Here is a 14136-nt window from a genome sequence, read left to right as displayed (position 1 = left end):
CCGTGCTTTAACCAGTTCACTTTTTATTTTTTGCGTCTTACTTCTCTTTCCTTTTTTTTACAAAGAAAAAGTTGAATTAAAAATACTTTTGAAAACGTTTATTTTTCACATAAAAATACAAACACTGCATTTCCATGCCTGGCTGCTTTTTTTCCTTTTTTGATTTAGATGCCCCCAGACAAGGGCGAAATATCCTTTCTATCGAGCTATGATCCCCAAATCTTAAAAAATATGAAGCACACTACCCAAAAGTAGATGTCTTCGCAATCAAACAAGTTCAATCCTGCTCAAAATCAACTTTGACGAAAATTATGAAAAATGCAGGGAATGTGGTGACAAAAATGACAAAGAAAACGACAAAAACATCTACAATTAAAAATAGATTAAGTAGAATAAGTAAGGAGGCAGATAGCCAAAACACTTCTAGACACAAAAAAAAAGACGACAAAATTTATAAATTGAATCTACCTAAATAATGCAAAAGCATAAGACTACAAATCTATGCAAGCTTACATAAGAAAAGAATATTTTTTGGAAATAGATTAAATAATTAAGAATTCAAAGGAAAAATGCACGAAACACCAACACAAAAGCTATAATAACGACTAGAGGAAAAAGAATATAACTTAATCAAAATCTTTGGGGTTATTTATGCTAGTCCCAATGAGATCAGACTTGCCCATACTATTCCAGTAATCAAAAATTCTTTCCAAATTTGTTTTATCACAGGCAAAAGAAAGAAACTTGCTACCCTATCTTTTTTTGCAGACAGATAATTGTAGCTGACTGTGCTATTTACTGCAGCAGTAGAGAACGTTTCCGCGTTAAGTCTCATTCCTCTTGCGTTAAGTCTGTCTTAACATCCATAATGTCAGAAAGTTCTTTGCAGAAAAAAGTATACTTTTTCTACCGTTGATGGTGATGAGGCAAATTTTGCTTCGAGACTCAACCATATTCAATACATCAAACTTTGAGGCTCTATGTTTTAAAAGCTGAGTCTATGGAAAATTGAGCATGAAACCTGGACTTTGGAAATATTTTTTGGAATTGATAGTATTTTTCATTAACCAGGATCATGCGCATCCAAATTTTCAACAATACTTTTGCAAGCTTCTCCCTTTTCTACTATCACTAACACTATAGCAAGTTTCTTTCACACATAAACTTAATCATACTTGCACTTTTCTTACGTTTCAAATTTGAAAAAAGTTTTTCCATCACCCTTCGCCGAAATGCAGCAGTTTCTTTTTTACATTTTTATACAAAAAATTTTAACAATAATTTCAACAATATGTAACGGAATGTAACGGTACCCTCGAACGGATCGATTCTTCCCAAAAGAGAAAGACTCCCGTCTTGTGCATGGCGATAAATCTAATATCTCTTTTACACACGCCACTTGAAAAACTGAAGATACATCAAATCATAAATAAATGTCTGTCAGTATACATTCATATCAGGGTTTCGCTTTTCGAGCAACATTGCATTTCTAAAATCTTTGCATCATTTCAAAGCAAGTGGTACACCATGATAGACGCATGCAGAGGGGAGGCCTTCGAACCCGTCCCCAATCCCTGGAATTTCAAGGCTCTCCCATAATTTCCTACGTTTTCCATTTAATTTGCCTGTTGGTATTCATTCCCCCCCTCCGTCTCCTCCCCGAAAGAAACCTGTGTTTATCGAACTACAACATAGTGTGTCCTGTAATCTAGACAATTACATGTAAAGAAGAAAGTTAGGGTCATATAACAACTAAGTAGACATGTTCCGCAGAAGGATTCATAGAATGAGCCTGGCCATTTGCCAAAAAGGAATTCTGGCAGTAGTAAAGAAAGGACTTGGCCTTTGGAATTGGTAAGGATTTTTCACTCGGATTATGCAATTCAATTTTTTTTTCAGAAATTTCTTTCAGCAGGTTTTACAAACTGTGTTTATATGAGTAGAATATTACAATTCTTAGTCGGAAGATAAACATACATTCCAAATGAAAAAATTACTGTGTATTAGATTAAAACAGATCTAACTACAGAAACTTTTGAGCTTCATTGCCCAATTGATTAAAACCATTTCTATTTTTCCGAGGGAATCAACGACTATCATATGCCAACCGACTTCAAATAAAACCCTTGCCGTATCAACAGGGGAATGGAAACGGTTCTTAATAAGCTAAAAGTATATAGCCCAAATTATAGTGAGGTATATCAGAAGACCTTTAAGGGGAGGTGATTTTAAAACAAAAAAACCTGCATTCTTGGACCTGAATATCCAAGATATCTTTGTCTAATATTTGATTTTCTTAGATGTTCTTTGGACGAACCTTGGGGTCAGGAGATGGAACCTTCATTCCGTGCAGACCCAAGTCTGAAGGTTTTCAATTATGAGAGAAATATGCTATTTTTGAAGATTTCTAGATAAGCTATTTTTATGACCAGTAATTGCTCATGTCCTATACTATTCCCTAAATTTTTCAAGACTATTGCTAATTGTGTGAAGTCTCTGTAATTTCTACTATAAAATTATTCATCTTTCGTGTTTGGTGATAAAAATGTCAGTTGGACAGATATTGCGACACTCGACCGAGGATAAGTATAAAAACCAAAAGCGCTATAATAATATAATAATGCTGAAACAAAAATCAACGCGAGCGGGATTTTATTGTTCAGTTATATTTCTTCATAATGTCTGAAGGGCTCAATATTACGAGAATCAATTCAATTTTTTGACAGTTTGAAGATATGGGTCAGCCTTAGGTCACTCAAACTCAATAATTTTAAGTACATGAACGAAGTTTTAACTAATATGTCAGCTGAGATAGTTAAGCCATTAGTTAGTTGCTTGTTACTCTAGTAATCTGTGATTATCTTTCAAGCTTTTCATTGCAAATTGTTTCAACAGAAAGATAACCGACAGTAAATGATCCAGAACAAGTCAGTTAACTTGTGGAAGCTATATCTTTAAAGTGAAGTTTATGGAATAGCCTATTTAACAAATTATCATTTAATTCAAAGTTTTGAGAGAAAGAAAGCAACGTCAGGACGCAAAATCAAGTCTTCATGTAAAACGTAAATAAAGCTAATAATCTCCTTCTTTTGTACAAAAAATTTTCGAATATTTTCATCATTATGTGCCATCTTTTTATGGTCATCGTCAGAAACACTTGTATTTTAGATTTTTTTTTCTTTTTTTTTTGTATGTGTTTTGTCCGCTTTAATAACGAATGCTACATCTTCTGGATTGGTTTAAAACAAGTCCTTTCAGTTAACCATCTTTTAATCTTTGAGCTATATCTAATTGCTTACCATTTAGAATTGTTAAAGGATAAAGGATACGGCATTAGACTTTACAGTCCGTACCGGCGGTGCTGATCTCCGTTTCTTGGCCCTTCAATGGGGGGTTGGGGGGCTTCATTCATAAAATGAAGAAAATACAAAAGAATCAGTCAAGATACTAGAAGTTGACTGGACGGCCTTATGATTGAAAATATCTGAACTTACAAAGATAAAATTATTGTCATAGAGAACAGAACAAAAGGGATAGCTAAAGACAAACCTAAAGCTAACAAAACCAAGCAAACCGAAAATAATTCAAGAAGAATAATTTAATAAAAAGAAAAGAACAATCACAAGCTAAAATAAAAGTAAATTTTCTTTGAAAGAAAGAAGAACTAAACTAAAAGTGCTAAAAACTATAAATGCAAGGAAATAAAATATAAACAGAGGCACAGAAAAAAATGTTAATTATTATAATAGTAAGCATAATCTAAAAGAAAATGGAATAAAAACATAAGCTTCATTAAGATAAAACAATAAAATCAGCTTCTTGAAGGAACGTAGAATTTACAAGAAATAAACTTGAATGTTTTTTAATGAACCTAATGAAATAGAATTTGATTATAAATCGCAAACAATCTGGTATAAATTATATATTTTTTTATATAAAAAACTAAGTTCACAGGCAACCGCTCGCTATTTTAAAATATATATCAAGGGTTATATTTTAGAGGGAAGGGCTGGGATGGGGCGTGCTAGATTTATAACAAAGCTTTACACTCCCTGTTAGAATATGAACATGCTGTCTTCTAGACAGGGGCGTAATTTCGTCAAATCCTGGCGGGTGGGTAAAGTTGGAGCCAATTTTCACAGATCAAGTGGAAATGACAGTAAAAACTGAAAAATGAGCCATTTGATACGATAAAATGTATCAAATGTTATAGTACTCTAAAGGTAAATAAATACTAAAAAATACTGATCTGTTTCTGTTGATGCTTAAATTATGTAGGCTTATCTTATTTTTGACAAGATTTTTCAAGAACCTAAATTTCAGTTGGGGGTAAACCGAAGTCTGAGAGGGGCGGTTAACCCCCCCCCCCACTCCCTGTTCCATAGGAAATTACGACCCTGCTTATAGAATTGAAGCGACGATAATAACTATTGTATTATTCCTCTTCTAAGCACCTTAACAAGATAAATTGGAGCTAGTTAAGCTGATGTTATCAAGATGTTTAGTGTAAAATTTTTTGCAACTTAGAATATCTTCACTTTAATACTGTCATTAAACTCCTTCAAAACTAGTGACGCATCGTCAAGCTATAGATGACGCCATGAATTTCGGAATAAAGAAATAAAGAGGTCATAGTACACCCCCCCCCAGACTTCGTGGAGTAGCGCTTCTGCTACCCATAATGAAAAAAGAAAAGTGTCCGCGTTGTAAGAATAAAATTAATATTTTCTTTTAAATTTATCGCCTTTTCCATCCACCTTATATTATGAATGAAATAGTAGCTTACAAACTGAAAAGGAGAGCATAATACTACCCATTTTAGCTGGATACTGATGATACCTTACCTCGTCTAAAAAAGGAGTTTTTGATTGATGTTATTTTGACAAGAGGCGGCTGAGATTCGTTGCTAAAGCAAAAAAAAAAATGCGAATAAATTGCAGGAAACCCACTAAAATCACGAGATTTCAGAAAAAGGGGCTCGACTCACACCTTCTCATGTATTTTTTGGCCTAAAAGCTCCAAAATGGATTTTTATTTCAACGGTTACAGTACTTTCATTGACTAAGTATGTTTAAAGTGTTCTGAATAGAAAGCCTCAAAGATGTCTGAACACATTTTGTGAAACACAAGGTAAACCCCTTCCATTGCATAGGATTTAATTACATTTTCTCGTGGCTTGAAATCTCCCCCCGTTGGCGACCCATTTATAGTTCACCAACCTAGAGCTCAAACGTGATGTCACCAAAATATTTTAGCTCCAACAATTAGTGTTAATTTTAATGCGCAAAATGTGATGAATAAATAATCCGTGTACAGAATAGCTTTAGGATTTGCATAAATTCCCCTCATTTGGTCGGCAAGACGGGAAACAAGCTAAAATCCAGTACTGTTCAGTTTTAAGAGTTTTCGTATAGATCGTTTGTTTTAATGACAACATAACTCTGACCATGGAAACAAGCTGCATGTGAACTAAAAATAATTTCACATTCAAAAGGATTGCATGTAAACTCATTAGAAAGTCCAAATATTCAAAACCTAACACATTAGTCAAGATAATCAAAAGTAAATTCAAGGAAAAGGGCTGAAAGTTTCTGGAAAGAAAATATGATGAGCCATTAATTTCTCAATCGTGTAATATAATAGTATATACTCAAACTCCTAAAATGTTATGCAGTCTAATAGTAATAATAATAATAGCAGGAGTTTTTCTTAGTAATACATAGATTGAAAATAATTAATTATTTCCAAGATATTTTTTCTTTTTTGCATGAAAATATGGTAGTTCTCTAATATAATGTGACGCTAATACAAAATGGGTTGATTATTTCTTTAAGAAAAAAGAAAGTTCGACCTGATCACTTGTATAAAAGAGTTCCCAAATAATGTTCGTAAACATCTCGCTTAATCTATAAAGAATTGACAGTCCGTCTTTGGTACTTTTTTGAGAAGGTAGATTCATCTGACATATAAGTTCTAATAAGCAAGATGCACTTCTCCTCCAAAAGAAATTGAGAGTTTACTAGACATCCTTTAAATGATTATACGATTCTGAAACTCTCATCACCAATGAAGTGCTCACAAAATGCTGCATAGAAACAGCTCCTGCTGCAAAATATTCACATTTTAAAGTACAAATAACCCATTGATAAATACAGTCAGTTCGGGACTAGAATTTTCCTTATTAAAGCACTTTTTGTACTCTCGTTCAAGCTTTCCTGGAGGAGGATTTGAATGACACTTGCAAGACACGGTTGCCTAGAGTGTAGCCGTTTAGTGACTGTATGGCAATAACACATTCGTCATAGTTGGTCATTGTAACAAAGCCAAATCCTTTGCATTTGTTTGTCTGGAGATCTCGAATTACCTGCAATTGAAGTATTTAGTATGACAAATTTAGGATAATATCCAGCAATTTTATAACATAATTGTCAATATTTGGAAAACATAAATATTAACGATATAGGGGATAGGGAGAGAAAGAAAGCCAAAATGTAATGGTAAAATAGACGGGAAATTTGTTTGACAGAAAAAGAATCCAAAAAGGGAAAGAACTGCTTCCTTTATCGATACGTCTACTTCATTAACACAGGAATTTGAATGAAGGGATTGTCTTTCATGATTGTCAAGCACCCGGGAAAAACAGCCAAAACAGACACTGCAATATCTACAAAATAGACGAGAGAGGGCAAATTATGGAATAATAAACGCAAATTTCGAGCAAAAGAAACACGCAGCACCTATACAAAAGAATAATCTATTTCGCAAAAATGACAACTTGTCAACAATCTGGGGTCATCAGACAGATACCACCAGCCTCTAAGGGTTTCAGCACTTTGAACATCATTCCCAGACTTGATAGGGCGCCAGAACGAACCACTGCCCTGCTGGTTCTACCTTCCAGAAAACCCTTGGAAATGCTTTCTGGCAAATCTCAGATACAAACTTTAGGCGTTACTTTTGGGATGATATAATACATACATACATACACACATATATATATATATATATATATATATATATATATATATATATATATATATATATATATATATATATATATATATATATATATATATATATATATATATATATATATATATAATATATATATATATATATATATATATATATATATATATATATATATATATATATATATATATATATATATATATATATATATATATATATATATATCTTGTGCCACTAAAAAAAAATTTTCCCTGGGACATCGCATTATCCCCGTAGGCTTGCTGAACATCTTAAGCGTGTCTGCATAATTATTGTCCAGTTCAGTACAAAATCTAATCGAGTACCGTTGTTCTATGTCCTGTGCCGTCACTATGCCTACTATTTGGCATGTTTCAAAGACCCACATAATGCAAAAGAAGCTCCTCTCTCGACCACAGGCGACTGAGCAGCTTGACTCGATTAGGCAATCGTATGACACTACTTGTCTATTTTTCCATATTTGAAGACATAAAATATGATGATAATAAATCGTCTTACCTTGACACTCTGAACAGCACCAAAAGGTCCAAAGAGCTGCCACAAAACTGACTCCTCCGTTTCAGGGGCTAGATTATAAACAAAAATACACCATCCAGTTCCAGTCATTGCAGGGCTTGGCAACACGGCATTGGCTAACAAATCATTTGCAAGAGGAGAATATCTGAAACAAAATCCAGTTTGAATAAAAAATTCAAAGTTTTCTTCACGGAATTTTGATAACAATAGATGCACCAAGAGAAGCGGCTTTTTATGTTGATTCTAAAATTCCTTAAGATTAATGTTACCCATCAGAGGCTAAGAGCCTGAAAAAACTTTACTTATTTTCGAAAATGTGGGCAAACACCCCCATCAAGTTAAGGGATCTTAATGGGAATGACAGCATTGAATTTATGATGTCACAGAAACCATCTCTAGGGGTTTCAAGTTCCTATCTACAAAAATATAGATTTTATTATTTTTTGGCAGAGCAAAAAATCATGGATGCATGTTTTTGTTGTTTTATTTTTTCAGGGTGATGGTGTCGAACCAATAGAAGATCGGGAGAGAGCTCATTTGAACGAAAATAAAAATCTCTAATGGACTTTTTAATTGACCAAAAAGATTAGAAGGCAACTAGTCCCTTTTCCCTGCTCCAGTCGTAATTTGGAGATAGCCATTTGATTCAGCATGTTGAAAGGTCCAGTAACTATGCTTTTGGAGATGACATGGCGCCCATATTCTCTGGGGAAAATGCTGTAAGTTACGCAACTTGCCCGTTGTTCTCATAAAGAATTTATTATTGGGAAACATTCGAACTTTTTTTTTGGGGGGGGGTTCTATGCGGAAGGAAGGGAATTTTCCACGGGAAGGAAAGCTTTCGGGGGAGTTTTCCAAACGAAATTTTTACACAGGAGGTAAGGAAGGGGATTTCCTGACATGATTTTAAGAACAGTCAGAAACTATGTATTAAAAAAAAGGTTTTCCAGCTGAAAGTAAGGGTGTAGCACCTTTCATACACGGATTAATTTCTGTTCGTTTTTATTTTTAATATTGCTTCTTACTTTCAAATTAAGAAAATGGTTTAATAAAAAGTTGGATTTATCGGAAAGATAGGAAAATCAATTCCTATCAGTCTTACTCACTGAACTCTGGGTGGACAAACATCGTCTTTGAAACTAAATTTTACATCCCGCAGAATCGCTCTTGGTAGCCAACTTTCTGGTACTTTTTACTCAGAGAGAACCGATTCTCAATTAAAATTATCAAAACTTAAATCGTGAAGAAAACTTAAATCGTGAAGAAAACTTAAATTCGCTTCATCAGAATTCGGTAATCTAATTTGATGACAGTCGTTGGGGGGATCAAACGGAAAGTAGGATGTCCTCGAACGGGATGGAAAAAAGTTATCAGAAAAGATTGAAAAGAAATGAACTTCATGGGCTGGAGCAAAAACTAGAGCTCCAGATTTTCAATGGGGGATGACTTGTTGCTTTTTACTTGTTGGGTGGCATGCTACTTTTGATCCGACCAATTCTGTCGCTGTTAAGTTTTTATTGATCGATACAACTAGGTTAAAAACAGCAGCTCTATAAAGAGTAGGCTGATGACCATTTCCACAATTACAAACAAACATTAATCAATTATATCTGTAGCAACACAAGTGACATAAATGCAAATATGACAACCTCATACAATTACATTTGGCCATTTCTATATCACACATTTATATTTCCCTAATTTTTATGACTAGGAAATAGAAAATACTTTAAATTTTTACTTACTTTTCAAAATACATTTTTATTACTTATCTTCATTTGTCTTTTGAAGAAAAAAGGCATATATATGACTTATCTTTTTGACGAAATATGCAAATTTTGAAGAAAAAAAACAGACATCTTAAACACCAATTTAGAAGCATCATAACACAGTGGCTTTTCCTCCTCTTTCTCTAGTTTGAAATCAGAAAAAAACTGATTTCTACAATTACTTTGTATATACAATTACTTTATAGATTACTTTGTATATAATTAATTTTTATACGTTATTCTTCTTTTTACTCGTGTGCTTGCAGAAGACTCTTGAAATTTTTTCCAAAATTCTAAGAAGGGTTATTGGAAGGCTAAACATTAGGCCGCTTTGCACACAACGGAGGCAGGATGGGAGACTAGACGTAAAGCCGGATGCGTATCAGCGCAAAACTGCACTCAGGATTGGTGGCACAAGGACAGGGTTGGGATGATTAGAGACACAGTTGGAAGCAAATCTCGCAAACATCCACTAAACAAAGGAAAGACACATGCTTGGAAATTTATTTTGGTGGGAGCGACAGGTTTTTAAAAAAAAGGGTAATGAATAGGCTAGTGAACAATATAGGACGCTACGGAAAAAAAAAACTGTTAAACTCTGGATACTTTTTTTTTGAAAAGGGACTTACAGATTATAGATGCTAGAATATAAAGAAGAGAGATACTACGGATATATAGGTGACGAATAGTCTAGCTGAATCTTAGACCGAATGGTTCGGGACCATTACCTTTTGTTCAAGCAATTGTCAAGCATCACTAAGGGTGAAAAGTGAATTTGCATCAATGCTACGCCACTTATCATTCAAATTTAAATTCACCATCTTTGCTCTACCTAGTTGTAGGCCATAAAAGCTGTTTTTTCTATATGCAAGAAATTTGGTTGGTTTCTTCTTTGAAGACCCCAAAAACAGCCCCGATAATTTACATAATTTTCAGATAGTTGACTTCGATGCACCGGCACTGAACAAACCAAATTGTGGTCGTTTTGGTATGCCTAGAATAAGACTTATGCCAGGAGACCGAGCTTCGCTCGGTCCCTGGTACTTGGCACGCAGTAGACTTGTATGTATCTGATCCTCGCCGTCACTTGTCTTCTAGCCGCAGATTAATATCAGCTTCTTTTCTACCTTTTGCCCAAGTAATTATTTTTGCTTTCATTACATTGTTATATAATTCAGTAACAACCAGAGTTGCGTTCTATTGCACACAACCTCTGAAATATCTAAATTACGCAATAGCATAATCATCGTGTTATTCTTCACTTCTTAAGTCATGGGGTGGCAAATTAGCAATTTCAGTTGAATAAAGAGATTATGGCGTGAAGTCAATATTTTCTTCCCATTGATGTTTCACAGAATCAGAAGGTTTACAGGATTTATATTCTCCTGGTAGGTAATCGACAATATCAGCATTAATTTTATTAGCTTCTTTGTTGAGAGGCCTAAAATAATGCGTTCCTTCATTCTAGTGTAATTTTGATTTGCAAAACGATCCCAAATATTTCTTCAATTAGATTACCGCTGGAAGTTACATCCTCAGGTAATTCAATTTCACTAAAGTCATTTTTTGGAAGATTTCCATTTCCCAGTTGCAGAATATACTTAGCGAATGCTTCCAGTTCATGATGGAACCGCATATTTTTCTAACCAAGTTTTTAAGGTCTTCCAAATATAATCTTTTTTTATCGACAAATCGAGTATTTCACTGCAGCTACTTTGAAGTTGAACAGCTAAACACTGACGAAGATCACCTCCAGCGACTACAATTATTGATGATGGTCAATTATCCAATGATTATTAATTATTGACGCTCGTTGTCGTATGTCTTCTAACTGCATATTTTGTTGTTCATCATTTCCGTTTGCGATTCGTTGGGATTCTCGCCAGGGCCGTACCCAGGATTTTTTTTATTTTGAAAAATGGGTTACAAAAGGATTTTTTTAGGGGGATTACAAAAAAATAAAAACGCATCAAACACTTGTTTGATGGGTAGCGAAATTCAGGTGGTAGGGGATTCAAACCCCCCTAAACCTCCTCCCCTGGACATGGCCTCTATTTTCGCTTTCGCTTGTCTTCATTTTTATTTGTGATTTGTTGCGATACTCGCTGTCGCTTGTCCTCTAACCGCAAATTTCTTTGTTTCTCATTTCCGTTTGTGATTCGTTGTGATTCTTGCTGTCGCTTGTCTTCTAAGCGCAGATTTCGTAGCGCATCATTTTTATTTGTGATTTGTTGTGATACTCCTTGTCGTATATCTTCTGACTGCAGGTTTCATTGTGCTTCATTTTCGTTTTTACAGTTCTTCATTTGACGGCCCCTTGTTTTTTTTTCATAATGCTCTTTCATTCACACATTGAACACATTAGTTCAAAACGAAAAAAAAAGAATTTTTTTCTTTCTATATATTTCGTTTTATTTGATTGACGCTCTATAAGCTTACTTCAGAACGATCGAATGTAGAAATTCATTTGCACTTTCTCCTAAGCTATCCTGATACATGCAAATTCTCAATGATGTCATAAATGAGCCCTCTCCCGCTTTTCATAGAACCATAGGTTCAATACGATCTCCACGGGAAAAAAGAACAACAAATTTTCGCAAAGTCGTGACTTATCTAGATCGTATAGCTTGTCTTCTAACCATACATTTCGTTTTGCATCATTTCCGTCTGCGATTCTCGCTGTCGCTTGTCTTCTAACCACCGATTTCACTGAGCTTCATTTTCGTTTTCTTAACTCATGATTTGACAGCGTCCTTGTTTTTCCTTCTTACAGCGTCTCGTACTGCTCTTTCCTTCACACATTCAACACATTAATTCACAACTGATGATGCTCTGTAAATTTAATTCAGAACGATCGACTGAAAAAAAATGCATAATTTTCCATGACGTCATAAATTCCTAAAAATGTTCGATACAATCACCCCTAGAAAAAAAAGTTTTTCCAAAGTTGTGACCTACATAGGCTATCTTTTCAAGCCAAAAGTGTTAGTGTATCAATTTTTAGAAAAAGCAACCAGCTGTTTTCGAGAAATAATATGTGTATATACAATTATTACTCTCATAAAGAAAGTAGATTCGAAGAGGCTTTCAGAGTAGAAGATTTGAAAGACATCTAAGGACTAACCAAGTAATTCAAAGCTAAACTTGCCGTATCGTGCCGTAGAAAAAGTCTCCTGGGTTCAAAATCGAATTTGAAGAGAATATATTATCAATTACTAGTAGATAAACGTCGGGAAAAATAAACAACGATTGCTCACACTCAGTTATGACTGCGTAATGCGTCTAGAGCAAGAGTTCCAAGCCGCATTTTCATTCACAACTAGTATTCAAAGACGTAAGCTTTTTATCACAATATGTGACATAAAACATCCTCATTGCGGCTACACTTAGATGGATAAGAGGAACCTTTCTAAGGGAAATATTTCAAAATCTATCGGATTCCCTTACCGTGCGAAACCAAATATAAGTGTCTTATGTGTGCCAATAGTATGCAGCCAACAGCCATGTACAAATGTAAGGGTGATTTCGATTTAATTTATTTTCAAGGATTACACAAGAGAAAGGATTCCTTTCCCTCCATCCGGTCTCCTCGTGATTGTTGTCTTTATTCTACATGAGGCCAATTGTGCAGCTAATGAATAAGAAAAGGGAAACAAAATGTCCATACACACGTAAAATTACATTAAAAGCCAATTTGGTCGTGCTCAAAACTCAAAAGGTGTATCTTATAGTTGAAAAAAAATAACAGTCCGTCCCTAAAAGTCCTTTAGGGACCTTAAATGACGACCCGTTGAAAAAAGCGTGTTTATTTCGCAAGAAGTCAGAGCGACCGGCCAAGACAGGAACAATCAATTTTTAAGTATCTTTAGCACAAAGACTATCTGATAAAATGTATATCAAACAATTTTATTTAATTCACAAAATCCCCGAAACATAGTTACTAAAAAAAATTAAAGGTAAAGAATACGGCATTAGACTTTACAGTCCCTACCGGCGGTGCTGACCTCCGTTTCTTGGCCCTTCAGCCAGGAAGTGCAATGGGGGGTCGGGGGCCAACCATCCTGTGCTTTCGCACACCCTTCCTGTTTACCTTCCTAAGATTTCTTCAAGTACCCATTTAGAGCTGGGTCGACACTGGCTGAGCTTACAGAGTCCTACCACTGACCCCCGTCCCAAACTAAATAATTAGGGTACACTAGGATTCGAACCCTCACCATCTCAGACAAAGGATCCCGAATTTAGTGCACATAACATAATTACTACTTCGACGAAACTAAGAATCTTATTTTCGGTCCCCATTGAAATTACAAAAATGCTAAACACAGTCTTTTGGCTTTGGATACGACCAATTTCAACTAGAAATGAAAATGAGCAATAAAAAACACAAGAAAATAACTATATAGCAAGATAGCATACTCCAGATCATGCAAAAAGCATAAAAACTAAAGGTAATTTGAACTAAACGAACTGAAACATAGTGTTACCTTTGAAGCCCTTTTGTTAGGGCTACCATTGCTTTTCCAGAACTATAAAAGAAAACAAAAACGAAGAAATAAAAAATGAGAAAATAAAGGCTTCACAAAAACAAAAATAAAACAAATACTAATAGTCAGTAGAACAGACAGAGCAAATAGCAGTTCCAGAAAATAGTGAGCTAGACCAAAAAGGAAATATAAGTTCTTAAATAAAGTAAAGAAAATAGTCAAATATTAAATGCTAAAGGAAAGTTCTAAGCAAAAATATAAACTGAGATAAGATAAGAAGCAAGATAATTTTAGTAGGTATGAATCATGAAATCATATTATGTATACCAGCACTCATACGGCTAAATAGCACTTTT

General features: G+C 34.5%; 2 protein-coding genes across 4 annotated transcripts in view; one reads left to right on the top strand and one right to left on the bottom strand.

The window, feature by feature from the left end:
- LOC136029383 (dol-P-Glc:Glc(2)Man(9)GlcNAc(2)-PP-Dol alpha-1,2-glucosyltransferase-like) overlaps positions 1–14136 on the top strand; it is a 59494-nt gene that overhangs the window by 35672 nt on the left and 9686 nt on the right. Inside the window, exon 6 of one of the 2 annotated variants that reach the window (XM_065707730.1) lies at positions 8023–8234. The exons of the other annotated variant lie outside the window; for it this stretch is intronic. Within the exon in view, the coding sequence (XP_065563802.1) occupies positions 8023–8088 (66 nt within the window). The 3' untranslated portion in view covers positions 8089–8234. Of the gene's footprint in view, positions 1–8022; positions 8235–14136 lie in introns of those variants that run through there. 2 annotated transcript variants of the gene reach the window in all.
- The window catches only part of LOC136029398 (ELAV-like protein 2), an 84831-nt gene continuing 70778 nt past the window's right edge, over positions 84–14136 (bottom strand). Inside the window, exons 7-9 of one of the 2 annotated variants that reach the window (XM_065707752.1) lie at positions 13781–13822; positions 7510–7672; positions 84–6364 (exon numbers count right to left, since the gene is read on the bottom strand). In XM_065707752.1, the coding sequence (XP_065563824.1) occupies positions 6206–6364; positions 7510–7672; positions 13781–13822 (364 nt within the window). In that variant the 3' untranslated portion in view covers positions 84–6205. The remainder of the gene's footprint in view (positions 6365–7509; positions 7673–13780; positions 13823–14136) is intronic. The other variant, XM_065707763.1, reaches the window with a different exon arrangement.

This window comes from Artemia franciscana, chromosome 1, assembly GCF_032884065.1.
Source record: "Artemia franciscana chromosome 1, ASM3288406v1, whole genome shotgun sequence".
Lineage (NCBI taxonomy): Eukaryota > Metazoa > Arthropoda > Branchiopoda > Anostraca > Artemiidae > Artemia > Artemia franciscana.
The sequence above is the reverse complement of the archived record's forward strand: the minus strand, read 5'-3'. Positions and strand labels throughout refer to the sequence as shown.